Source organism: Echiichthys vipera (assembly GCF_963691815.1).
Source record: "Echiichthys vipera genome assembly, chromosome: X".
In the NCBI taxonomy this organism is placed as follows: domain Eukaryota; kingdom Metazoa; phylum Chordata; class Actinopteri; order Perciformes; family Trachinidae; genus Echiichthys; species Echiichthys vipera.
In genome coordinates, this window is record NC_139825.1 from 29,250,803 (window position 1) to 29,278,652 (window position 27,850).

At 40.1% G+C, this 27,850-nt stretch overlaps 1 protein-coding gene across 1 annotated transcript; it reads left to right on the plus strand.

Moving 5' to 3' along the window:
* The first annotated feature begins 1,659 nt into the window (after window positions 1–1,659).
* elmo2 (engulfment and cell motility 2) lies at window positions 1,660–26,701 on the plus strand. Its single transcript, XM_083939821.1, has 23 exons — window positions 1,660–1,778; window positions 8,648–8,717; window positions 8,965–9,062; window positions 9,375–9,415; window positions 10,860–10,932; window positions 11,027–11,077; window positions 13,308–13,477; window positions 13,579–13,678; window positions 14,074–14,225; window positions 15,694–15,772; window positions 18,756–18,791; window positions 19,175–19,225; window positions 20,041–20,163; window positions 21,188–21,307; window positions 21,427–21,531; window positions 21,615–21,723; window positions 21,886–22,022; window positions 22,552–22,715; window positions 22,800–22,912; window positions 23,010–23,117; window positions 23,278–23,360; window positions 23,453–23,530; window positions 24,456–26,701. Exons 3-23 carry the CDS (start codon window positions 8,985–8,987, stop codon window positions 24,654–24,656), a joined length of 2,172 nt encoding a protein of 723 aa, XP_083795947.1. The 5' UTR covers window positions 1,660–1,778; window positions 8,648–8,717; window positions 8,965–8,984; the 3' UTR covers window positions 24,657–26,701.
* Window positions 26,702–27,850: the final 1,149 nt, after the last annotated feature.

A 27,850-nucleotide genomic window follows, 5' to 3' on the forward strand; every position in this document is an offset into this window, starting at 1 on the left:
GGGCCGCCCCTCCAAACTGGAGGACTCAGCCAGGAAAAGATTGAACAGAGGAGCTACCAAGAGGCCCATGTGACCTTGAAGGAGTACCAAGTCTAAATGGCAGAGGTTGGTCGATCTGTGCACGTGACAACAATTTCACAAGTTCTACATGTTTGGCAGGGCGGGGAGAAAGAAGCCTTTTCTGAAAAAAAGACTTGTAAACAGTATGCCAAAAACATATGGAAGATTCTGATCCCATGTGGTAAATGGTAATATGGTCCGATGAGATCAAAATTTAACTTTTTTGGCCGAACTCCAAGCTTTGTTTGGTGGAAATCAAACACAACACACCACCCAAAACACACCCTCCCTACAGTGAAGCATGGTGGTGGCAGCATTATGTTGTGGGCTTGTTTCTCTTCAGCAGGGACCGGGCAGTTGGTCAGGATTGAAGGGAGTACACGAGTACACCTAAATTGTTGAGGAAAACCTGATCAGTTAGACACTTGAAAATATGCAGGTGGTTCACCTTCCAGCATGACAACGACTGAGAAAGTTGTTCTTATTCTAATAAGGACGTGTTATCTGATAATTACAGCAGGGACATTTCTTCTGTGTCTGGGAATGAACACGTACACACCTGTGAGTGAAGTGCATGTGACTATGTCAGAGTCCAGTTGTGTATCATTCAACACAGAAGTGGGTGCATGATGCTGAACTGCATGTTGGGTGTTGTATAGTGCGTCATAATTAATGTGGGGGCTGTTAAACCATATACTTATTTTTTTATTTATATGAATTGCAAAAAGATGAATATTTGTTAAAAGAAATGTATTAAAAAATGTAGCGATTGTGGGAAAATAAACTAGCAAAATTATAAAAAAATATATATTAAGAATGTAAAAATGACCTTTATTGGGGCAGCCAGTGGAACAGTGGTTAAAACAGTGGCCCCATGTAAAGAGGCTGGAGGTCCTCGAGGCAGCAGACACAGGTTCGACTCTGACCTGCAGCCCTTTGCCGCATGTCTCCCCCCTCTCTCACACCCCATTTCCTGTCCGTCCTATGTGATAAAGGCTTGGAAAACTGCCAAATAATAAAAAAATAATTTAAAAATAACCTTTATTCTCCTTTACATTTTTGCAAATGCAAGAGTAGTGGCATCAATATACTATATATATATATATATATATATATAATATGCTATATAGTTTGAAATCCTGTCATTCAGTAATGCTCTCTTGATTTGTACTTGCATCACTTTACAATTAATTTAAATTAGGAAAAGAATATAGCTACACATCCTGAGTATAGTGGGATGTTTAATTGAGACTCACTAACATGACCCTGTCTGCACCGACCCGTGCATAAACAGTGATGAGGCATCCTCGCTGCAGTGCCAGAGTTAAGGAAGATGTCAGTTTGAGTGGTGCACACATGATTAGATGAAAAAGACTGCCTCATTAGCAGATGGTGACATTTACATTGTGTCCCGCCCACAAGGCGTGGAATTGAGTCTCCTTTTCACTGGAGAGAGAGGGATACAGAGAGCATCATCAATGGCCCCAGCAAATCACAGTAACTCTGAGCAACGACATTAGCAGACATTGAAGTAAGGCTTCAGTAAAATCCTCAGTAAAACCAAGAGAAAGCATCAGGTCACCATCCTCATCTGCACATCCGCCGGGAGTCGGGCTGCATCATGACTGCAATGGAGGAGCAGGCAGAGACTGGCTGGATCTCTGAGTAACACTGGCCGCCTTTTTCAGGAATAACGCTGGTACTGACTGCTATAGCGAGTGAGTTTGCTCTTTATTGTTACTTTCACACACAGAATAGCGAGAGGTGGTCCCGCCTGTGTTATTATATGCTTAATATTCCGACATTATCACGAGTTGTGATTGTTTTCGCTAACGGGATATAGCTGCTGCATCAGTGTGTGGTAGCTTCAGCCTGTTCGAGCACCTACAGTCAGGCCTTAAACCTGTTTTTACATCATTTTTCATACAAGAAGCGCGTTTTGATGGTATTTACAGTGGCTGCACACGTCTGTGAGACAACAACGCTAGGTCACACGTTATGACAACAAACGGTCCATCTCACGTGTGTTATGTGTTTTATGTGAAAGCACTATTTGTGTTGATTTAATCATCTTTGCATGAGAAGGGGATTTTGGCGTATTTTCTCCACTAACGGAGCAGTCATCTCTTGAAAAGCATCGTGTAACCAGAGGGGGCGCCACTCCTCATAGTCAACTAACTCTAGCTAACTAGCTATCGTAAAAGTTACCTGCATTGTGTGAGTGTTTTCTTTGAACCAGTCTCGACAGAAGCCCCTCACCACGTTTATAAAAACAGTAAAATGGCGCCAGAAACATCCGGGTCGCGGTGGAAAGTAGCTGTCGGGGGACAGAAGAAGTTGAGGGGTCTTTTGAGACACCGGGTTTCTTTCAGGCTCCATCGCAGTTGTTGCTAAGCTACCGCTGCAGCGACAGTTACAGACTGTACGGTCACATGACAACGCTGTAGAGAGGTCTTCAACGGGGGTCCTCCACATGTTTCATAATCTTTGAAACGTTTTTTTTATTCAAAAATACATCTGAAGATATACATTAAAGGTTGAATACATTTAATCTTGATTTAAAGCTGTTTTTAAAACAATAACAATGCACACATGGTGGGGCGTTTTGAGGGGTACAGAATGAAAGTGTTGCTTTTCCATAATAAGTACATTTAGTTTGAGTTAATATATTTTTTTGAGGGGTTGGACACATGGACATATAATAATAATAATGGACAGCGTACTAAAATGGCGCCCCGTTCATTCCTATGGAAAGCAGTGACGCAGGCTCCCCTGAGGACGGCGCCATTTTTGTTTCTCGTGAATGTGGGAGGACTTACCGACCGGATGTAAGAAATCTTTGCGTTCCAGACAACCTTGCCCGAGCGCCAAGTACGAGCAAGGCTTTTACTGTGTCCTTGAGATAAACTATGGAAAAAAATATCGGGCACAATGTTTTAAAAGTGTGAGCAGCAGTGTTACAGAGACGGGACCTACGCCACTGGAGGAGTTTCACTACGTTTTTTTAAGCCACACTCCTACTCATGCCCATAACTCCATTTTGGTCTAAAATTATGAATACGTACATTTTTTTTAGTAGAGGGTCGGAAGATAATCATGAGCCTTTCGATTGGTATCTAAAAAACAATTAGGTAGAGATCTCCTCTGCCCCGCCTGAATGGGAGTGAATGGGCGAATGTGCGGCCACTTTAACAGGCGAGCCCACGGTGGCATACGGGCGTCTGTCCTGGGGACTTGGTTTGACACTGACTTTCTGTTACGTTCTGTTTCCATTGTACGCGCCAATAGCGCTGGGCGTTGCGGGGTTGCCAGGGTTGTCTGTTGTTCGGCGCAGCTACTGTAGGCTGGCCATGGACGAAATAGAGTTTAAGTTGACAGCTTTCTTTGTGCAAACCTCTGCTGGTCTGCTTACACCCATCAGGCTACAGTAACAAGGAATCATTTTGAGTTGAGAGGTAGCTAATCGATTACACACCACTCAAAGAAAGACTTCCAGTTGAAGACTGGCTATCGTTAAATTCTGTTGTAAAATTAATTGATTAGAGATTCATCACTTGACATGGCGCAGGCTGACCGCTGGCGGTGTTCTGCTCATTCTACATCTCAACCTTTAACATTAATGCAACGTATTATTAGCAAAGACACATTTGTGAAAAAATAATTACATTTACCAAACGTTGATGATAAGATAAAAGTCAAGGTAGCCATGCACAGATACGTTAAGCTGAATGATTCAATGTGCCTTCATCATGTATGTTTAACGTGTGTGTGTGTGTGTGTGTGTGTGTGTGTGTGTGTGTGTGTGTGTGTGTGTGTGTGTGTGTGTGTGTGTGTGTGTGTGTGTGTGTGTGTGTGTGTGTGTGTGTGTGTGTGTGTGTGTGTGTGTGTGTGTGTGTGTGTGTGTGTGTGTGTGTGTGTGTGTGTGTGTGTGTGTGTGTGTGTGTGTGTGTGTGTGTGTGTGTGTGTGTGTGTGTGTGTGTGTGTGTGTGTGTGTGTGTGTGTGTTCTCTATAATTGTATTACATTATGTATATATGAATTACACTTCCGGATGTTACTGTGTAAGAGATGAGCTGCATTAATTGTCCTCTGTAGAGGTGACAGGCTTTTTTAGGGTGTGCTACAACTCTGTGGTCCTGTGCCTCTGTAGCACTAGTGCTATGTGCTGAAAAAGTTAAAGTACAGTAATAATAATAATAATAATGAACAATGTAATCTCAGTATTGTAAAGGCCGCCCTAGCTGTGAGGCCCAATTTAATATGCAACTCAATTTAATAAAATATTTGTAGTAGGGGTCCCTTCTTCGTCTCTCTTCCAGCTAAGGGGTCCTTGGCCTAAAAAAACCCCGTTGAAGAGCCCTGCTGTAGAGAAAAGGCAATGACAGTATTAAAGATGGAAAACAGCTCCCATCACTTACCTTTGTGTTTGCCATCAGAATGCATCTGTCCTGTCCTGAGCCCCTCAAAATGTCATAGCGGGAGAAGCACACTAATTTATAACAACTGCAGGTGTGACAGTTCAAGAGATCTTTGCATGCTGACTCAATTGCAGGGGGTTGAGTCATGTTTAGCCCAAAATCACAAATTTCCGTGAAAGGGATATGACACGTCTGTCCCTTGACAGGAAAAACTCCCCAAAACCCTGTCAACAGGGAGAAAACCTCAGGGAGAACAACTGAGTAGGGATCCCTCTCCCAGGATGAACAGACATGCAATAGATGTGTGTACAGAATAGACAAACATAGTAAAATTACACTATTGACAATCAGGATCATGGTAACAAAAATATTTGGAAAGAGAACAGACTACAGAAACACACCAGAGGCTAAGCTATAACAACTCATTAACAGGAGGGAGAGGGAGAGAGGGAGAGAGAGAGAGAGAGAGAGAGAGAATACACACCGACAAACTTAACAGTTTTATTTTACATCATTTAGGTTCCAATAAGAGCTATGAACATGATGAACCCGAACAAAAACATGAATTTTCCAGTTTTATCTGCTGATTTTATCCTACATATTTTAAAATGCCAGCCACAGACAGCAGTCGGACGATGGGGGCTACCTGGTTGATCCTGCCAGTAGCATTTGCTTGTCTCAAAGATTAAGCCATGCAAGTCTAAGTACACACGGCAGGTACAGTGAAACTGCGAATGACTCATTAAATCAGTTATGGTTTCTCCGACCTGATTCAAGCCTGAGAATTGTGAGAAATTACAGCCCGACCTGGCCCAATCGTGTTCGGGCAGAGAATCAAAGCTCTAGTTCCTATCTCCTGCAGGCCTGCTCAAGGGCACGTGTTTTATCGTTAAACCACGGTGTCGGCCTCTCGAACATCTTGTTTTACTAGAAAGAAGTGCATCTGAGTCCAGAAGATCAGAACGGACTGCGTATTAGTCTCTAGTACCATTTTGACAGGTCCTGTCACTGCGGTGAAAAGGAGCCAGAACCACAGGCAATCACTCACAAAATACAATTAAAGTTGACGGACCAATGTTGCGAGTGGTGAAAACACCAGTGGCAACATTGCAAGGACAGAGGAGCGTCACTTCAAATATAATAAAACGTGACCCAACAGCAAGGATGTGACAGAGGGGACAGTCAGAGCAGAAACCTCTATCCCAGGGTGTCACCACTGCACTGAGGAGGTTCATGTACACACTGAGCGGAATAAAAAACATCCAGAAAAGCTAAAAAGGCTCTACAAAGAGGAATATTATTATATTGAAAACACCAGTAATTTACAAGTTATTTGTTTCACTGGAAGAGGAATTTCGTAGTTGATGGAGCTGGTTTTAATGTAAGAGTCTCTCCCACCTTGTTGAGTAACCCGAGAAACATGGCCATGAGCGAAGTCAGGTTGGGAAATTTAATTTGATCCTAAGTTTTGGTGTAAGCCTTGGTTTCACATAAACCACTCATATCCAGACTATGCTGTAGAATCAAATCATTTATCAGTATGAAGACAACTGAGTAGAAGTGCTGTGGTGATCACATGCAGGTGATCACACAATAAAAATGTAAATCCATTTTTATTATGCATGGCAATATGTCTTTAAAATGGCCAATGCGTTGAGGCCGACATTTATAGTATAGCTAGTGATCTGAAATGTGTAAAACCAAATTTTAGACTCTTGTCAGGGCTGCAGCTTTCAGGAATAGACCAATCTGCGGAGTATTACTATGAACAAGATACTTTATACTATTAACTTATCAGAACCATCGTAATGTAATTAGTAACAGGATATGAAAAACAAATGTACACCTAATATCACCTCTTGAATGTTTATTACATTTGACTGCATGATAGTGTTGGGAAGTCAAACCAGAACTGTAATTATTTTACAGATAATATTGAACAGAGGTATTGAAGAGTTAATTGCTTTTTGTAGTGTTTCAGCCAACAATTTCTCATTATTTTTAGTATCAAAACTAGCAACAACTATGGTGCATAGAAAACAACATTGCTATTATGCTGCTGTGCAAATGTTTAGTTAAATGTCAGTGCTGCAAAAATGTTGATTAGCACCAGAACCTGCGCAAAACATTCTTCATTTTTCTACAAGAAAGGACTGTGCGATCACAGGTTATGTGATGTGACGAGCAGCCTGCTTGAAGATGCAGAGGCAGTCCATCAGATGGCTTTTTGAAATCTCACTTTAACGGTTTCACTCTGTATCGTTTGCAGACTCCAACTTAAATTTGTTTGTTGTTGATTTTACTGACATATCTCCCTATCTCAGTGTGTTGATCTTTAATTTGTGACATATTATGTGGAAAAGACAATACTACGATCCCGAGGCTCAAAGTTATTGAGATAAAAGCTCTCAGGGCATGCTTATTATTATTCATCGTGCCACAACTTAGGTTTAATTCCAATTTTGAGATGTCTTCATGAAGAGCCAGCAGCTGCTGTGCAAAAATACGCTGCCAACTAAGGCTGTTATATCAAAAGAATAAACTTGTGTTTGACAGCGAAATATTCTTTGTTTTACGGATGAGCAAAGGATGACAATGTCAAACATCAGAGCCATTGTTGACTGACAGGTGAACGTATTTATAGAATCAGACAAACTCACAGTGCTATAAATTTACGTAAACCTCTCGGGAATCCGGTCGTTGATTCAGGCTGGTTCAGGTCGTTTTACCCGTATCAGTTTGTATGCAGAGTGTTTTGTACCCTGAGAGCACCCTGAATATAAAGAGCCATTTTGAGAACAGCACTTGTCTTTTCTCACCTTTGCCACCAACTTCCAATCACCTGCATAGTCTTTCAGACAGCTTTTCATGCTGACTCTCATGTCGGAGCAGAGAGAGAGAGAGAGAGAGGTCTCTGTCTGTCGCCAAAGACCGGTCGCTGCTGTGTTCCTCTGACTCTTGTGTTTTAGGGAACAAAACAAATGTAAATTAAAAAGTTTTAAAAATTGTATTAGTATAAATATGTGATCTACATGACAGTTAGCAATAAAAAAGTAATTTGACAGCAAATGGCCACACAGTCATATTCCAAGTTGTAGCTATCTCTGCACAGCCTTTGGGGCATGCTGTACTTATGATTTACTTGTCAATTCATTCATTCATTGCTCAAATGCAAAATGTTTAGAAAGTCAATTCTGTGACTCCTGCCAGGCGATAAGAAGTTGTGATATTATAATGGCTTTTTCTTTCACAGACTCCTAGTGCTCAACCAATATGGGATTTTGAGGCTCATACTGTAGTTAAATCAATTTATATGGGCTTATTGTTTCGGTGTGAACCTTCACAGGGATCTTGTTTCATTGTGTTGAGTCTATTTCGTTCTGTTGGTTTTTATTTTGCGCCAATGGGTGCTTTCCTACCTGGTGGAAACAGAGTTTTGTTTAATTTAATTGAAAGTAGTTTTTCTCTGGTTATTGTTGGTGATTATCGTTTTTGTCAGAGGGATTTTCCTTTGAAGTTGAGAGTTCTGTGTCTGTGTTGGGAATCTAGGGGGTTCTGGGTGGGTGTGAGGGGAATTTGGATTGTGGGTGAGACGTAAATGGGCTGTGTTGTTGAGTGTTCGTGTATGTTGTATGTTGGTGTTGAGTTTTTATGCATGGACACCAGGGAGGTCCAAGTTAACAAACAAACAAATACAGTCTATCAGCTGATATAGTGTTAGAAATTTGGCCGAACCAACAAATATGTATCTGTGATGAGCGAAAACTGGGCAATAATATAGGACTGTACAGATCCCACCATTTTGAGTCGTGTTACATATTAAAGTTGTGTCTTTTTTATATTTCCCCACAACAGAAACCCAGTTTGACAAGCTGTGCAAGATGCATCGATGATTGGAACAAAAAAACTTTGGTTGGATACTTAAATGTCTCAAAAAGAAAGAAAGATGCAACATAAATGGGGAATAATTGGAATATTTATTAGAAATAATGAGCAACAAAGCATAGCAAACCCAGAGCCCAGTTGTATAATAGTCATGCTTATTGATACTTTCATTGACAGATTGAGTTCAGAGGAAAGAAAAGGCACAAATTGAGCAAACTGAGCTTCAGGGCTTTAAGGAAAAGTTTTTCACCGACACAACCGCTGTGTGGGTTTTTTTGTTCACAGGGGAGCTGACTCAGCGGTTTATTCAGCAGAGCTGTGAGAGTGATTGACCCCCTCAACACTCCGCCATCAGGTGATGTATAACCTTTTGTTCATATTATTCTGAAGTTTATCAATCATTAGACTGAAAACCCAACGTGTAGGAGTGCAGAATAAGGAAAGCACTGAGTTATAATAATGAAATAATACTTGTACATTCTCAACAGGTGAGTGAGCATTTTTTGTCAGTTTAATTTCATTTGTCACATACAATTATAATTCAGTGTTCAGGAGGTGAAGTAGAAAGTGTTCCATAGTGTTTTAACAACTTTCTTCTGTAGTGTGCTGCGATAAGACAGCCATGCCGCCCCCAGCCGACATTGTGAAGGTGGCTATTGAATGGCCTGGTGCCAATGCTCAGCTTATAGAGATGGACCAGGTCTGTATTTGTGTAAAACGTGACATTAAACAAGTCTATTAACTTGCTCTAGCTGTTGGTGGCTTAACCTTTAGAAAATATTTTGATCATTGAAGGGGAAAATTGTGCTTTAATTAGTTTTTAATGTGAAAGGCATGAGTAATGCCGAAATGGGTTTTAGTTATGCAGAATACGGGTAAGTACTCTAATGGTTGTTATAATAAATAACCATTTATAAGTAAAAGACTTTTGCTATTTTAAAGTATGTGGTCATGCAGCAAGCTGTCATTGTAACGTTGTCATCTTATATGTTAATGTTTTTTCTGTTTGCAGAAAAGACCTTTGTCCTCAATAATACGGGAAGTGTGTGATGGGTAAGCATTACTCCCACACACTTTAATATTGTCCTGATGATTTTTTATTGTGCATGACTTCCTATTTAATATCAAAATTATTGAATATTTGAAAAATTTGAGAAAATGTTTGCACATCTATTATGTAAGTCTGAAACAGTTCTGATATCTAAACGACAGACTAGGTTGTTTATCAGTGACTCCCAAAATTACATATATTATCGTTCTATTAAACGTTGTAAATCGGTCGCATGGTGGCAGTTTTAAACACGTGGTTAACATTGTGAAACAAATACTTGGTTTTGTGTAGGCAACAAAACTTATTGTGGATATACGTTTGTGAAAACTTTCTTCTTGGCTCCTCCCGTAATTTATATACTCACTAGAGGCCGCTGCCTAACAACACACCTAAATATGGGTTGTATTAAGCTGATAGCACAATCAACCTCTATGGACGTTATTTTGGGATGCATCACCAGACTCATCACAAATGCTTATCAGTCTGGTGATTCCATCTCAGTTAGTTTTCGATTTCCAAGGGGTGTTATCAACAGTGCAGGTCATGATGTTTCAATTCCATAGACCTACAACCACTCACAGCAAGAAACAGTGGTGCTTGGTTAGTGGAAAATTTGCCTAAAAATAGGTGACGGGTCACACACTTAAATTACAGCTAAATATTACCTAAAATGCATTTCTGAAAATCTTGTATGTGAGAAATAGGCAATACAGTAACAGAATACGGAGTCATACTTGTCTAGTTTGAGAGTTTGAGTAATGTGAGCCTGAAACTCTGTGCCACTGTCAGTCATCGTCTTTAATCCACAGCACATGAGATGAACGGTTGTGATTGGTCCGTACCACGCAAACCTGGAATGGGAGAGGGGCCAGACTTATCTGCTGGAACAAATGAACCATGAGTTTGGTAGATTTGTTACCAGGCTAGATGTAAGAGTAAAGAAATAGAATATCAGCTGTTAAATTTGTGAAGTCCAGTCCTGTCTGTGCAGTTGTGTAGAAACCAGTTGAATTACATTATTCCAATTGTTCACACACAGAGATGAGATCTGACTGCTGATACCTTACATAACCATTCTTACCCATTATATCTGTCATCATGTCTGCCTTTGTCTTCGCAAGGGATTTGTGCTTCATTTTAGTCTTTGTGTTTTATCATGTACTTTAGTGATGAATATTAAATTTATCCACCCCTTGGCTGCATCTGCCCACTGCCGCCCTTTTTCCATTTCAAACCGAGAATTCTTTGCACTTTAGTGTGAACACCCACTGAATACTTCTCCACAAACTCTCTGTGTTGCCACTCTGCTGGAGGGAGCAATGTGACTTTCAATATAATTTTGCATTAAAAGAGTTTACTTTATATCCCACTGCTTCTTTAGTTGGTATCCAACACTTAATGATTTTGACTTCTAAACAGACCTCTTCACTCTGTCCTCCTCCTCAGCTGGTCTTTATCGGGCTCCGAGCAGTTTGCTCTGCGTTATGCAGATGGCCCTCAGCTTTATATCACTGAGCAGGTAAGCGTCACTGTTTTCCTCCTAAGCTTGTGTTGATGCCGTTGTAAATGAGTGTTGAACATGTAGAAACATTCTTCCCCTGTTATCTTTATAGAGCCGTGGCGAAATCAAGAACGGGACCATCCTTCGATTAGCCATTTCTCCTGTGAGTCAGCTCTGTTTGCTCCTGTTTAGTTGTGTCTTTATTCGGACGTTTTGAAATTGTAATTTCCTTAAAGTGTAAGTCCGGCAAAAATGGACCACATGGTTTTTTTCGGCATGAAAATACATCAAATAAGCCATTGAGACAGTTTTTTTAATTTATCAACCATAAACAAGGAATACCTGGAGAGACGCTAACAGCCCCAACGAGCTAACACTGATTAGCTCGAGGTGGTGCGCTAAACCATCCAAAACAGCATTTTTTAAGGCATCACTAATACTGCTCAAAATAACATCAAACCTCTGCAATGGCATAATTAGGATCCCTACACATAAAAACGAAGCACCACGTAGTTAGCAAACTTGGAGTTTATTAAAAAAGACTGTTTTACAAATCTGTGCCTTACTGGTAGGGCCATATTGACAGGTAGTCCATACAACCTTAACGTATTTGATGTATTTTCATGCTGAAAAAGACAATGGGGTCCATTTTTGCCAGACTTACACTTAATAAAATAAACTAACATACATTGAGCTATTTGTACAATCAGTAACTTTGTACAATCTTGTTTATTTTGGCTACTCCCTCAATTTTCTTGACTTAACACACCAAACTCTTCTTATGCACTTTTTGCATTTTGAAAGTTGCCTCTTTAGACACGCTTGTCTCTACTCAATAGCTCGAGTGTCAACACATGATGGTGGGAGAGCACTGCTTTTAAAAGCATGAAAGGGGTTGATATGATTGCCATGGTTGATAACAGCCTTCAACACACTCAGTCATAATTTATGATAAGACATTCTGTCTAATATTCCCACCCTTCCACACACACAACAGGCTGGTTCAGGTCGTTTTACCCGTATCAGTTTGTATGCAGTACAGAGTGTTTTGTACCCTGAGAGCACCCTGAATATAAAGAGCCATTTTGAGAACAGCACTGAGAACAGTCATTTTTGATATATTACAACTTGGGTCTTTTTCTTGGCCGGCTCCTTGTTCAGCTTTTAACTTTTCATATTCAAAGTAGTTGTAACACAAATTAATACTCCATACAAAGGCAGGTAACATTTTTATCATACAGGCTTTGTTAACAGTGTTGAGTTGAAGCTGCAGTGACATTTCAGACCCACCTGTCATTACACAAATCCTGTGCTTTTGAAGGATTGTATACTCAAATTAATTCAACACCGGTAAAACTCAAATTATATTGTATTTACAGTGCCAAATCATAACAGAAGTTATCTCAAGACACTTTACATATAGCGTAGGTACAGACCTCACTCTATGACTCATTTATGATTTACATAGACCTAACAATTCCCCCATGAGTAGCAAGAAGTCACACACACAGTCTCACACATCTTTAATAAAAATTGTTACAATTATTATAGTTATTATATACAGTATTAATTCAGCAATCTTGTGCACACAGTGGCGACGAAAACCTTCCTGTTAACAGGCAGGAACGTCGAACAGACCCAGCTCCTTGGAGGACGGACATCTGTCTTGACCGGTTGGGCAGAAAGAAAGATAGAAAAGACAGACAGTTGGACAGTTGGACAGATAGAGACAAGGACAGACAAAAAGTCTTAAAGTTTCCTTGAGGGCGCACTCACACTGTCCATCCGTACCATGCCCCGCCGTGCTTTAGGGTACTCCCCGCCATTTTTTTAAATGTCCGCGCATGGTCCGTCCTTCTTTTTTTCTATGTCCAAACAGGCGCACATAAAATGACGTCAGAACCGTCATAGGCCTCGTGCTCGTGCTCGTACACGTGCGCACGCTTGTACATGTGCAAACGTGCTTTACAAAAGCCCACCTCTCTCAAACGGGCCGTGGCCGGCAAGTGTACCGCTCCTACGGTTGCACTCACTAGACTAGACTTTAGCCGTGAAACGTCTTGGGGCACAGTACGGATGGACAGTGTGAGTACGCCCTGAAATGCAAAGCTGAAAAAAGTTAACTTCATAACAACATAAAAAGTGTGTGAAAATTAGTGAAATTTAAACAGTTGGCGCTTTGACATTATAGTGATTTGGCACTAAAAGTATATGGAGACAGTGCATCAGTGATCAAATGCGTGAGACTGAAAAAGAAAGGATACATAACATACAGTATAATACAACATACCTTTCGCAAATGACCTGATGTATAGCCTTTAAATCATAATTCAGTGAATGGTAAGATAAGGTAAGTAAACATCGTAAAAGTGATGTTTTTTTGTGTCTGTCAGGCTCGTGCTGCTCGTCAGCTCCTGGAGAGGATCCAGTCCCATGGTATCGACGCTCGCCTGGAGGCTCTAAAAGAGCTCGCCAAGCTGTCCGCGGACCCAACCTTTGCAGCTGAGTTCATCAATATGGAGGGCATTGGGACGCTGGCACGTCTTGTTGAGAGTGGCACCCAGTGAGCACAAATTCATTTTTTTCTGAAAGCGATGATATTTTTACTTCTTCAGGTCACATGATGTGAAAAGGCCTCTGCTAACTGTTCTTTGCTTCCTTCAGCTTCGGGGAAATGCTCGCCTTCACTCTCACTGCTTTCCTGGAGCTAATGGATCATGGCATTGTGTCCTGGGACTTGATTTCCCTCTCCTTCATCAAACAGGTACCTCCATCAACTAAAGAGCAATTAATCCGACACATTAGCTTCACACAAGAGCCCACTGGACAAATCTACACTGTTTAAAATGTCACGGTCTGTCTTTTTGTATTCCTTTTTATTCATAAGCTTTTATTTAATTACTTTACATTTCTTCCTACCTGCTGGCAATGAGTGGGTGCCGTTGCCTAGCAACTCCACAAACTATTTCAAGCTTCTTCAGTGTGTACAGTATGTGACTACGTTTTCTTTTGAAAAGTTTGTGGCCTTGAAAGTCACTCGGGGAAACTTTCTGGACTCTGGATTTTTATTTAACGATAGATTTATGTTTTCATAAGGAGAGGGAAACACACAGTTGATGATGTTAAAGATTCAGAGTTATCTTCTTCACTGTCACTCAGATTGCCGGCTATGTGAACCAGCCGATGGTGGACGTGTCCATCCTGCAGCGCTCTCTAGCCATCCTCGAGAGCATGGTCCTCAACAGCCACAGCCTCTATCATCGGGTGGCACAGGAGATCACCGTGGGACAACTCATCGGGCACCTGCAAGTGTGAGCACACACACATGCACAGGGGCGTCATGCACTCTGATTTGAGCGGGTGGAGGAGGGGTTGAGTGAATGTAGACGTGTGGGGTAACTTAGGAAATAAAATATTAGAAAGTTGCCACGATATTTGACTTGTGGCACTATTTAAAGGGTGTGTCCAGGATGCTTAGCTGACCTTAATCAAACACCAGGGCTGGTGTTATTCTGTATTTTATTATTGTCAACAAATCCCCTGAAAAAAGACCCAAAAGCCAACAATGCTGCTTCTCTATCCTGTTTGTGGTTCTCAGCCTTGAGCCCATTGGTTTCTAAGAAGATGTCTAATATGTGACCCAAACAGTTAGTCAGTAGCGCACTTAATAGGGACTACTTCATGCAGCGGATTAATATACATTTGGTGCTCTAATGGGGTCTGAGGCACTCCCGATTCATTCATTTAAATTATCATAATATTATTTTTAGTTTTTTCCAAAAGGCTCCATAGTTAAATGAATAATATTTAAGTGTATCAAATCTCGAATAGTTCATATATTACATTCTAATCTAACAAATCTATAACTCTTATTGTGTTTATTACATGTCAAATATCTTTCTTTTGACTTGTGGTGTTCTTTCACATAACTTAGGTGTGATAGGTCACATAATAACTAGAGGTGTGAAAAATTTCAAACTATTTCAATAAACATACATGAGGGGCCCACAGTATATTCTCTATCTTGTAAGGGGTCCAATAATTTTTTTTAAATTATTATTTACAGCAGCTCTTAGTTTCTGGAGAACAATGCAGCTCAATGGCACAGAGGATTATGCTTTAATTGGTATAACTGGGCAATACTTTACAATTGACTGATCCTACTAATTAGTTTAAGCCTGTGAATGTTCTCATTTGTCCAGGTCATCGTTATCCCCAAAGCAATTTCAGTCAAAAGCAACTGGACTTGTTATTGTCCAGGAAAACGTTTCACCTCTCATCCAAGAGGCTTCATCAGTTCATGTACGCATCTGACCAGGCTGAGGTTAAATATCTGGATCTCCACACCAGTTAGTTGGACCAGTCCCAGCCTGGTCAGATGCATAAATGAACTGATGAAGCCTCTTGGATGAGAGGTGAAACGTTTTCCTGGACAATAACCAAGTCCAGTTGCTTTTGACTGAAATTGGTACTAATTGGTTTGTTTTGACCTTTTTATGTAATCAAGATAATGCCAATGTTCTTTAAGATTTCCAAAATTATCTTAGTTTAACTGCTTGTACAACAAAATTAAGAACAACAGTCCAAATATTCCAAACTGAACATAAAAAATAGGCTTCTAAAAATCCTGCACCCATCTCAGGTATTAGTAGGGACAGCAGTAGAAGTAAGGGGAATTGTTATGTAGCATAGCAGTTAGTCTTTATTTTAAACTCTGTATGGACATTTGTGGAGCATAATGCTTCTAACTGGTTGTTACGATGCTTGATATTCCTGCAGGTCAAACCAGGAGATCCAAACCTACGCCATCGCCCTCATCAATGCTCTTTTCTTGAAGGCACCAGAGGACAGACGGCAGGTCAGTGCCCAGCACTCACAGCGCAGTATCCTGTAATCCAGAAAAGACTGTTAGAATACTAATAATGCACCATCCTCACATTACACATTACACCCATACATAATAGGCTGTCATTATTCTAAAATGGTGGCATGTTGTTTGGCGTTAGAGAGCTGCAGATATTGCCTCACCCTGGCTGCTAATGTTTGCAGCAGTAAGTTAGTTACTAAAGCTAATCTCATGAATTAGACTGCCTGCTGCCAGCTGTCATGATTCTGTCCCACACACATCGCTGTAATAACACAATCACCCAAAATAGTACTTGCTTTTCCTATGAAGTTTGCCATTTGTTGTGCTGCAGTTATTTCAGAATAGCTCAGCAGAAAAACACAATGTTTGTGCCAAACAGACAAAGAGCTTCAATAGGATCCGAACAGAATGCTGTAATTAAGGATTCATGTTGCTAAACTCATTAAAAAGTGCTTGTTTCTATTAAACTCAACGATTGGACTGGATGCCAGCCAGTGGTACTCTATATTACAATGAGCTGTAGATTGTGAAACGATCCACTGAGATGAAGTGAAACCTGGCGCTGTTTGATTTAAGAGTCAGACAGAAACATCCTAAACAGATGCATTCTGGTTCTGAAATATCTTTGTAGCAGAGGCAAACGTACAAGGACTAAAGGAGTGAGTGCTTCTGTCCGTCCAGTATGTTACTCATCATAATGTCTCATTCGTCTGCGCTCCGCTCACCCTGCAGTGATAACTTCTGTCCCAGCTCACACAGCAAACTAGCGTACTGCAGTGTTTCATCCTGTGTCATACAGTCAGTGTCACTTGTCCTGTGTGTCAAGTTTATAATTATGGTTCTCCATGTTTAAATTTGATTTGTATGTGTTAATCATGTTTTTTTATTTATTTATTTATTATTATTAGCTTATTTATCAGAGTTGTTATGGCCAGGCTCTGAGACCATAAAAAAATACACACACGCGAGGGTTAAACTGAAAGACTGGGATTTTATTTTAAACTGGTTCATTTTAACAAATGTCGCAAAAACGTTGATGCTGTTAGGGAAACATGCTGCCATTACCAACTAGAATGATGCAAAAATCAACTAAAGTATAAAAGTAACGGGATGTGGTGCCAGCCAGGGGAGAGGGAGACCGACAGACGACCAGGAGTGGGCGGGTTTTAACTAACCTGGAAATAGTGGCCAGCTGCCTTATCATATTCCTTTATCACCTCCAGCTCCAATCAACGCAGTAACACTTAAAAAGTAGTGCACACACACCAGCAACAAAACACAGAAGCCCTTGTGAAGGACCTGGACCTTTCTAGCCAAGGGTAATTTGTGATTCCAGTGGATTTCCATTAAAAAGGTCAATTCTAAAGCTAAAAACAGTGAAGAACAAGAATAAAAGTTGAAACAGTAGAAACTTGATAAATACATCCAATAGCATACTAAAGAAATCGTATATCACCTTTCAACAACAAGGTCATTCAAAGTGCTTTGTTAAAACAAAATAGCAGTTTCATAAAGTATAATGTAATTACTATACTTTCACACTAACTCAAAACAGAATACACATTATCTTTCACAAACTAAACTTTTTTCCTGTTGCATATCAGATTTCAGTGTTCAATAAAATGCAACACTTTAACAGTAAATTGCAGTTTATGTATAAATTAGTGACAATAGTTTGTGAAGTGCGAGCTGAGGATATGCAGGAAATGAAGGACAGGGGTCTGTTTTAAGGAAATACAGAGATGAAAAATGCCTGCAAGAGAAATGTTTGACAAATAGCAATGTAAATGCTGCTTGTGTTGGATATTCCTTCTTTCAATAATTAGTCTTAACACTTTGATCAAATGTTTTTGGTGGTAATCACTTTAATCTGGCCAAATGTTACAACATCAGGTGGACCATCTACCTGAGATGTAGCTGATTCGTGCTGAAGAAAACACACCATTGACTGACTGTAAAACATAAATTTGCCTCATTAGCCTAATTCTAAAACATCACTTTATATTTTGGGCAAATTGAGAATAAAAATATTTAAATCAGGAGAGACTGAATGTTAATGTGCACAATAATGACATATAATGACGTTTAGAATGAGTAACATAAGATAGTCTTCCTGGTTGGATTTGAGGAACTTTTGTAAAATAAATGAAGCTTAGCCTAAATCCAGAGTCCTCACTAAATGTAAAACATTATTAATGAAAAATGTAGGAGAGTTTGTATGAAGGCGGAGGGTTAGATGACATTGTGAGAACAGGAGGGGGAGTGTTTGCCTTAATTTTACTGTGGGTGTATGACGCATAGTGTGTTCAACCAGGCGTCCTTGAACATGCATTCATCTCCAGCTGCTGTTATTGGCCACTGGAGGGCAAACTGAGTCAGTTCTTCTGTGTTAAATACATGTGCCTGGCTCTGTTGTAACTGATCACTAACAGTACTAACATTAAGAAGATTAGAGTGAAATTACTCTGTAAAATTTTGATTTGTGCATCTGATTTTTTTCAAATGAAAGTGACTTTTTATCCTGAAAAATCATGCTTCCATAGCAGTAGCACATCAGTCCAACACACCATCCACTTCAGGTGTCTTTCACAGTACTGGACAGGTTTCATCATCCTCAGCAGAAGGTTACATGATAAACAGTGACACCACAGGGATTTTCATACATAAATGGTGGTTTCAAGATCACCTTTTCCTCTGTGGGTTGATATAATTCCACATGTCTTTGTTGTGAAATCCTAATAAAACTAAATAAATGTGTGGTCCTCTGATACTGCATGTAGGCCACGTGAAATTTTTTGAAACGGCTGTATGTCGCTGCACTTGCCGTTCTTATTTGACATTATGTTGTTTTAAGTTCTTATTTCGTTGCATGCTGTGCTGGTGATGTATCCCTGTATCTCATTGTCCGTGTGTGCGCTCTTTGTTTTCCATCACTGTTACACCCACGTCCCTCCTCCCTCCCTTCAACCTGTAGGAGGAGTATACTAACCCGCTGGAGCAGCACCTCACTGTGAGTACACATCTCTCAGCATCTCATACTGTACTCTCCACCCCCCCCCCCACAGCCCTTCTCCTCCTTCGCTCTCTGTCACTTTCTGTGTCACGGACAGCCACTGCATAATCCATGCAAATTAAGATAGAACCATTAGCTTACTACATCAGCAGACAGACTGTGTTGACACTTGAAGGTGTCATGTTTTGCAGAAGGTGTGAAGGGCAAATGGTTCAAACAAGTGATGGAAATGTAGTCTCACGTTGCTGCATTTCAGTAGTAAAAATTCCCACTTATGTTAGGTTGAGTAAAGTTACTGCTGTGCACTGCTTCGCTGTGTAAAGAAAGCACCTTCCCTCATCCGCCCTGTGTGTTGGAGTAATGTATCTCTTTACCCTCAGGAAATGGCAAGCACTTTGGCTCAGAAACACCTGCGATCCATCATCCTCAATGTGAGTATCAAGTCTGAAATGAAAGTCTGAAAGTGTATTTCTGGCTTTTCCAGCTGCACAGCAGAGCTGATGCTCTGCTTTACTGGCTATTGACCTTTCAGACAGCTGTGAGATATCCAGGTGTTAACACAGGATTTGAGCAGTTCCCATAGATTGTGTTTGAAACTAGTGGCTATTTAACACTGGTTATTTTCCTATATACAAAACATTTCTTTTCTGCCTTCTTTAGACTATCCTATAGTTGGGGTTAGTGGTCGTTGGGAGGCTTGAAGTTTCATCCCAATGACCCCCACTTCAGAAAGTGAGAGAGATTTATTCATTAGGAGAGCTGTGGCAGAGAACCAGCAAACGTGACATCACACAAAGTCCGTGACGTCTGCTCGGAAAATTATATTCTACTTTTCTGGCAGGGCCTGATTGAACTCACTGCAATTTACAGTGAGGAAGATGCTGCACTCGTGCTCTCCTGGGGCAAGAACACATCCTAGAGCAGCTCCAGCATCTTTTGCTCTGACGGACCCAAAACCTGCCAGCCTGTGCACTGTTAATGAGACACGATTACCTATTGGACTCTCACAGTGTGTTTAGTGGTGCCACATCATTTTCCTGGTCGTTATGCATCATACATGAAGCATGATCATTCCTTAAATATGATTAACATTATCAGCCGTGAGCCTTTAGATGATATTCCAAACATTACAGACGTTTATTTATTTTTTTCTTTCAGTGCTTTGTGACTTGATGTGCTGCGTGTTTGTGCACAAATTGTAGCGAAACAGAAGCTTTGCTGTTAACTTAGTGCTCTTCTTTTCCAGCATGTTATCAGAGGAAATCGACCAATCAAAGCAGAAATGGCACATCAGCTGTATGTGCTCCAGGTACTGACCTTCAACCTTTTGGAAGAACGAATGATGACCAAAATGGATCCAAATGACCAGGTAAAAATTTAGATAATGACTTTTCTGTTTGGCCGGATTGGCTTGTGTATTTCCATAATGCCATGTAATCTGTGAAAACATTCTCCCACATGTTATGTCATGAGAAGAAGTGCTTTGTAGATTTAAAAAAAATCATCTATGGTATGCTCAAATGAACATTAATGGTTAATTGAACAGTGATCTGCATCTTTAAAATTCTAATAATCAGTGAGCACCTTCTTTCATTTGAGAAATGAAAGAAGAGCCCTGATAGATCTGCTTTAAGGGCGCTTTCACACCTGCATTTCTAGTCCGCTTCCCTGGAGCGCACCAGATGCAAAAATAATAGTTTGTTCTTTTTCCCCAGCTGGTCTGGTTCCCTAACACACAATGTAATGAACCAAAAGGTAGCTGCACTTCGGCTCAATAAAGGTTTGGGGCAACAAAAGAAAAAAAAGCACTTCACTCATTGGTCAGATGTGTCTGGGGCGAATAACGTAGATCCTGAACTGCTCTCCGATTGGTCAGAATTGCCATGCTGGCAATCGCTGAGAATATAAACACAGTGACATAAATCATGTAGCTACCTACATGAGCTGGGTTGGTCAAAAAATGCGCACCTGATCACGTTCCCACACAAACAAACCGCACCAGAGTTAGTTTGGACCGGGACCACCTCTTCTAACAGGTCTAGGTCTGCTTATTTGGTCTAGTTCCGGTGCGCACCCCAGTACGATCGCTGCATTGCCACCTGCATGAATGAACTGTAGCAAATTAGGGAACACACTCAAGTTCGATTAAACCGAACTAAATAGGGCGGTGTGAAAGCGCTCTCAAGTATAAAAAGTGGACCAGAAAATAAAGACTCTTCTGCTTGTTTTCATCAGTGCTTGTTCACAGTTTAGATGTGCACCGTATGATCTATTGTTCTTCTGAGATTAGACTTTTTTATTTCAAAAGAATTGTCAAAAATCACGAGTATTCTGCTGCTCTAATGTCAAAAATGTCATTTATGTTGATACCATGTTGGCTTGATGTGATTCAGGCTCAGAGAGACATCATTTTTGAGCTGCGTAGGATTGCTTTTGATGGAGAAAATGACCCCACTGGTACAGAGAAGAGAAAGGCCATGTATACCAAGGACTATAAGATGCTGGGGTTCACTGTGAGTATCCACTACATACCTGTAAAATCAGCTGTATAATCAGATTTAAATAAAAAACCTTACCATTTTTTAAACTTCTTTATTGACTCCTGTTCACACGTTTTCTGTTTCAAATGCAGAACCATGTGAATCCGGCCATGGACTTCACCCAGACTCCTCCGGGAATGCTGGCTTTGGACAACATGCTGTACCTCGCCAAGGTTCACCAGGACACGTACATCAGGGTTAGTTTTGGCGTCAGACGTGACTTTGCAGATCTCACAGAGATGGAAATGTCAGCCCTAACGTGTCTTCCCACTCATGATAGATTGTCCTGGAGAACAGCAGCCGCGAGGACAAGCATGAATGTCCTTTTGGCCGGTGTGCCATCGAACTCACTCGAATGTTGTGCGAGATTCTCCAGGTTGGAGAATTGCGTAAGTAGATCTGTATTTGACGCGAGATCAAGCTGCTGTACTTTTATTATTCCACCATCGGAAGAATGTCTCAAGAATGTATTGTCTCAAATTGTATGACACAGTACTTAGTAGAAAATGCCTCTAATACTAATGTTGTATCTCATTTTTGCTTTTGTGCAGCTAATGAGGGCTGCAACGACTACCACCCCATGTTTTTCACTCACGACCGGGCCTGGGAAGAGTTCTTCTGTGTCTGCATCCAGCTACTTAATAAAACCTGGAAGGAGATGAGGGCCACAGCTGAGGACTTTAATAAGGTCAGAGATTAAAATGTACTCACAGTTATTAGTATACATATACTTCACACAGTACACATTATATTATATTATATTGTATTAGGGCTGGGTGATATGGACAAAAGTCATAGCTCGATATTCTTTAGCTGAATGGCGATACTCCATATTTATAATTTTTTTTTCTCTTTTTTTTCCCCATAAAGAAATAACAAAAAACAAAGTAAGTTCCAAGTTAAATCAACCTGTGCCAAATGTCACAATACAAAATTATATTAAATAAAAATGTTTCTTAAATAAAATAGATTCAAAATGGCTTATAAATATATATAACTATGAATTATAACTATAACAATATTGGCCGGAAGCCAATGTAGGTAGATCTCAAAATATCTGCAGACTGACGAAAATAGCATACATGCCCATCACCTTTTAATATTTAGGATGTCTATGTTTTTATTCCACCTTAACTAACTCACTGCAATTTCCTAGCTTGGGATCAATAAAGTATTTCTATGCATCCCACGCATGTGTGTGCTTAAACCCTGAGCAGGTGATGCAGGTGGTCCGTGAGCAGATCACCAGGGCTCTGGCGATGAAGCCGTCGTCTTTAGACCAGCTGAAGAATAAACTGCGAGGCCTCAACTATTCAGAGATTCTACGTCTGCGGCAGTCAGAGAGAATGAGCCAGGACGACTTCCAGTCCCCTCCTATCATGTCAGTCTGTAGTAAATAGAATAGTGTGTATGTGTTTGTGTGTGTGTGTTTGTCCCTGTTGCTCATGCTGCGTTTGTCCTCAAGTGAGCTGCGGGAGAGAATCCAGCCCGAGATCTTGGAGCTCATCAAGCAGCAGCGGCTCAACAGGCTGTGTGAGGGGAGTTGTTTCCGCAAGTTGGGGAACCGCCGCAGGCAAGGTACATGCAGTATCTATACAATCACTTTTTTTCTGCCGAAGGAGTACTGCTGTTGTTGATTATCAGCTGAGCATTGTGTTCCCTGACTCTTTTCTAGAGAAGTTTTGGTTCTGCAGACTCTCACTCAATCACAAAGTGCTGCACTACGGAGACCTCGATGAGTCACCGCAGGGTGAAGTGCCTTTTGAGCTGCTCAGTGACAAGAGTAAGATACTTTTATTTCATCAAGTGGCTCCATCTTCCAACTCCTAAACTTTTAATTACACGCATGATGACACTGGCAGACCACACTGTAGCTCATCAGTCAGCTGACCTTAATAAATGTCTCTTATTATTAAGTTGTTTCTTTTTTTTATCCCTCTCAGTCCCCGTCTCTGACATCAAGTCTGTGGTGACCGGGAAAGACTGCCCTCACATGAAAGAAAAAAGTGCTCTGAAACAAAACAAGGTAACATGATTTTAACATGTTTTTTAAATGGTCATTCGAGTCACTTCTTTACTGTCACTGAGTGTGTTGTTTGCCCTGTTTGCTGTTATCAGGAGGTGCTGGAGTTAGCCTTCTCTGTCCTCTATGACCCCGATGAGACACTCAATTTTGTTGCACCCAACAAGTACGAGGTAAGCTCAGCAACAGCGAGGCTTAAAGCTGCACTAGTCAATATGATTTTTATCAGCTAGCCCACAGAGAATTATCACCCAACTCTGCAGTTCTCCTCGGCTGTAAGGACCATTTTACCGTCACACTCGGGCTGTCCACAAGAAGCATTGTTTGGGGTTTTTGGCCTGCAACTTAACTGCTCTGGTTCATACTCACTGGTTTTTCAGCTACGCTTCCAGATGCAGCAGGCAACTAGTTTCAGCTCAGTTTTGGTGGAGACCAAATTCCACTTGCTGGCCAAGCATACAGTTGATGCAGAGAGCCTCCTCCCACTTGCCAAAGGCAGACCATGCTGGATAGTTTGACACTACATTGCCGTAGTATTACTAAGTAATGTCACATTTAGGTCAGTACTCCCTTTCAGCATATTTTTTGAGCTTGCAGTACCTTTGAAGTTATTCTTGAGAATATTCTGGACAGTATTTGTCATATATTTTAATTATTGCAATAATATTAAACATGAATTTTTATTAAGCAAACATATTTTTCCATATTGATAAGAGTGTTTAAAACTTGAAAAACTATCCCTTTAAGATAGATTTAGAGAAAATAAGTGTGATTAATTTGCTATTAATTACGAGTTAACTTTGGACAATCATGCGATTAACTGCAAAATATTTTAATCGATGACAGCCCTCGAGAATAGATATCTGAGTTACATTCATCAGGTGGCCAGAAATACAACTCCAAATAAATGCTTATGTTATAGGCATTACTAACATATTTGCTATAACCTCTTTACAAGGTGATACTTTGTCAGTGTGGCTTTATTGAAATTGCTTTGACTAAAGAGCTTAAACCTTGTATGATTTGTGTAACTACAAAAAAAAAGAACAAATAGCTGCTCGTAAATGTTTATGAGTGTTTGTCATGTTTTCGGACCAGTACTGCATCTGGACTGACGGGATGTGTGCGCTGCTGGGCAGAGAGATGGGCAGTGACCTGACGCGCAGTGACCTAGACACTCTCATCAGCATGGAGATGAAGCTCCGCCTCCTCGACCTTGAGAACATCACCATCCCAGAAGCCCCGCCCCCCGTACCGAAGGAGCCTAGCTCGTATAACTTCACCTACAACTACAGCTGAGATGTGCGTGTGCGTGTGCGTGTGTGTGTGTGTGTGTGTTTTTGTCGAGGATGAGGTACTCAATCTTTTGAAAGCTGCAAATGTGTGCACCTCAAAGGTTACTTTAAATATCTCTTTTGCACATTTCAGACTTCTCCCCATCCATGTTTGTGATGCTGTACGGTTCGTCAAATAGGAGACGTGTTTATAGCTTCACAGGGAGTCCAGAGGTCAGGGTCTGCTTCAGAGCTGCTTGAGCTGGTAGGGATTCAGTAAGTGAACCTCATTCATCAGTGCAGTCTCCAGGCAACGTCTTAATTTGTATTCCTCGTTCTTAGCTATTTAAAGGTATAAACCTGCCTGTACATGTAAAGTGAAGGGATCCTGTGCCTGATGGGGAATATGGATGAAAAGCTGTACAAGGTATAATGAAGTTTATATTCAAACTGTGGCTTAGCTGGTTAATCAAACAAGCTGTATGGTCTCCATGGCAACAGAAGACAAAGCGGCTAGCGAAACGAGTGGGCCGAGAGGTTACACACACTCAGATTCACCCTGCGTCTTGCTCGAGATCACTTCAGTAGGAGAGATAGTTAATGTCGGGGGGGTCGATTCGAGTTAAGCAGAAGCAGATAAAGTGTAAGGATAATATATGTTTGTTACTTTTAACATGTCATGCTGGGACACAAAAGCCTAGGGCTGAAACTGACAATTACTTTCATGAATTGATCTTTTCACAATGTTGGGGTCAGTAGGCGATGACTTTTCGACATCGCCGATGACATCATCCATCAACCTATCCCACTGACTAATGCTCCAAAACCCAAAGAAATTCACTTTGCTCATGAAAGACAGAAAATATTAATATATGTGTATTATATATGTATATAATATTTGAGCCTTTTTGCTTAAAAAAAACACATAAACAAGCCGGTGTTTGCGGTGGTGTTGCTAGGTTAAATTCGAAAGAGCGCAGTAAACCCACTATAAACGTGTCAAGGGGACACACCATATTATGTTCCCTGATAATGAACGCCACATTGTGCACAACAAATCCGTGTTAAATTCATAGAAATAAACTAAAGAAACCTTGCTGTCAAAAAACTACCATCTACTCATCCTTTTCTCTGAGCATGTATCTTTGATCTATATGTTAAGTGTCGTAAGATAACGTTTGTTCTGATTTGGCACTATAAATAAAGTTTAATTGAATTGGGAAGACGATATCCCGCGTTCAGGAGAGACTAAATGCCCTTGCTGCAACAAAACCCCTCCTCACTGCACAGATCAACAAACAAGGCTACAAACTTGGTATTGGTGAATAAAGTCACTTGACCACTAATCAGTCCAGTATTCACTCATGTCAATGAACGACCATATAACTTAAAACAGAAATTTAACGATACACTTTGTCAAAAAAAACCCACAACTTTTATTTGGGACCCGCCCAAATGATGCTGTGGACTCACTACAATGAAAATCTGTCAGCATCACTGTGTTTGTCAACTTTTTAGAGATTAATTGCCTGTCGACTAATAAATTATTACTCTAACCGCTTCAGCTGCACAAAAGTGGTGCTGTCAGCATATATGTTTTTGTGGCTTCTGTTTACTCGGCATTCATGCTGCTTTAAATGATTTCGACTCACTCGTCTCCTCAGATTTACACACTTTTCATATCCTGTTGAACAGTGTGAGTAAATATATCTCATCAAATTGAAACTGTAAAGTATGTGGCGTGAAGATACCCCTGCCTACTTTATGTGTCTGAGTATGTGTTTGTGTATGCTGATGAGGAGATTTATTATAAGTTGTTTATGTTGAGAGGTGTAAGGAATAATCTCAATATTTCATGAGTGTGATGCTCATAGAAGTCGGTGCCAAAGCACTGACGTGCAACACTTTAAATACATGAATGACACCTTTTTTTGTTGAAACATAGTGACTTCATTGCCTTATCAGTCAAAACCCCCATATCTTTTGGGTCACATTAGCGTTTATAAGCAGTACATGAATGGTTTATAACACATTATGTGAGTATAATGTGTGTTAATGTTTTTGTTACTGTGACTTCTCCAGTGAAGCATTCACTACTGATGTTAAAACAGTTAATCAGTGTGTGATGACAGTAAAAAGCTGTTTAAATCGTCATACTGTATCGGCTTACAATGTAACTATTTTACAGTAGGTTATAAATCATTTAACTGTTTACATAGACTGTATACATAGATACACATGTGTTATTGTAAATGTATTCAAAACTACTGAAAATATGATAATTTATGATCACAGCTATGTTATACTGTGTCGTCAGATGTTGATTACCGGTAAAACAATATTGATGCTTCATAAGAAAAGTAACAGTAAAAAAGACATAAACTGCCCTCATATCTGCTACAATACAACTACTATCTATCTATCTATCTATCTATCGATTGTGTATATATATATATATATATATATATATATATATATATATATATATATATATATATATATATATATATATATATATATATATATATATATATATATATATATATATATATACACATAATTCATTCATTCATTTATTATTACTGCTTATAAATGCTTAAATAGGTTTGAGTTTGAAAAGATTATAGGTTTAACTTACAGTGGTGTTTCATTTCACTAAAAGGAACGTACCCATTATTCCAAGAGAGTTTGATGCATGTTGTGTTTGAGTAAATCAACAGTTTTGAGGCTTGATTTCAGGCTTTTTTGTCACACTGCACACAAAAAAACAGCAGAGTGACGTGGCTGTGGGCATGGGGAGCGTCTGGTGCTGCTCATGTATGACTTGAGCGGACAGTATTGTGTGCTTTGAATACAGTGATATAAATTATAGTACTATTGCTTGATGTTGTTTTCTTATGTCTTACGCTTTCTGTATTCATGTCACTTAACGTCCTGTCGACTTCTAAACCAGTACTAATCACTACTGTCACTTGTTAATGCAGAATAGAATTATATTTTTGTAAATGATTGTACAATCTTATCTGCTGTGAAGAGAATGGGTATCGCGCCACACATTAGTTTCACTTTTGCGTCACTGTACAGTACATTCAACACGCTTATTATTGTGGAAAGACATAGACAATAGAAAAAAGGTTTTTGGTTTTCAACATTTTTTTAAGTCACAACCATGTATTTTATACAAGCACTTCATATTGTTTAGGAATGAAACCCACTCCA

Bases quoted from the DNA above. Each gene is read 5' to 3' on its own strand.
- elmo2 (XM_083939821.1), top strand. From the start codon at position 8,985: ATGCCGCCCCCAGCCGACATTGTGAAGGTGGCTATTGAATGGCCTGGT. The intron at 20,164-21,187 runs GTAAAAATTTAG...GATGTGATTCAG, and splicing joins AAATGGATCCAAATGACCAG to GCTCAGAGAGACATCATTTT. The intron at 22,716-22,799 runs GTCAGTCTGTAG...TTTGTCCTCAAG, and splicing joins TTCCAGTCCCCTCCTATCAT to TGAGCTGCGGGAGAGAATCC.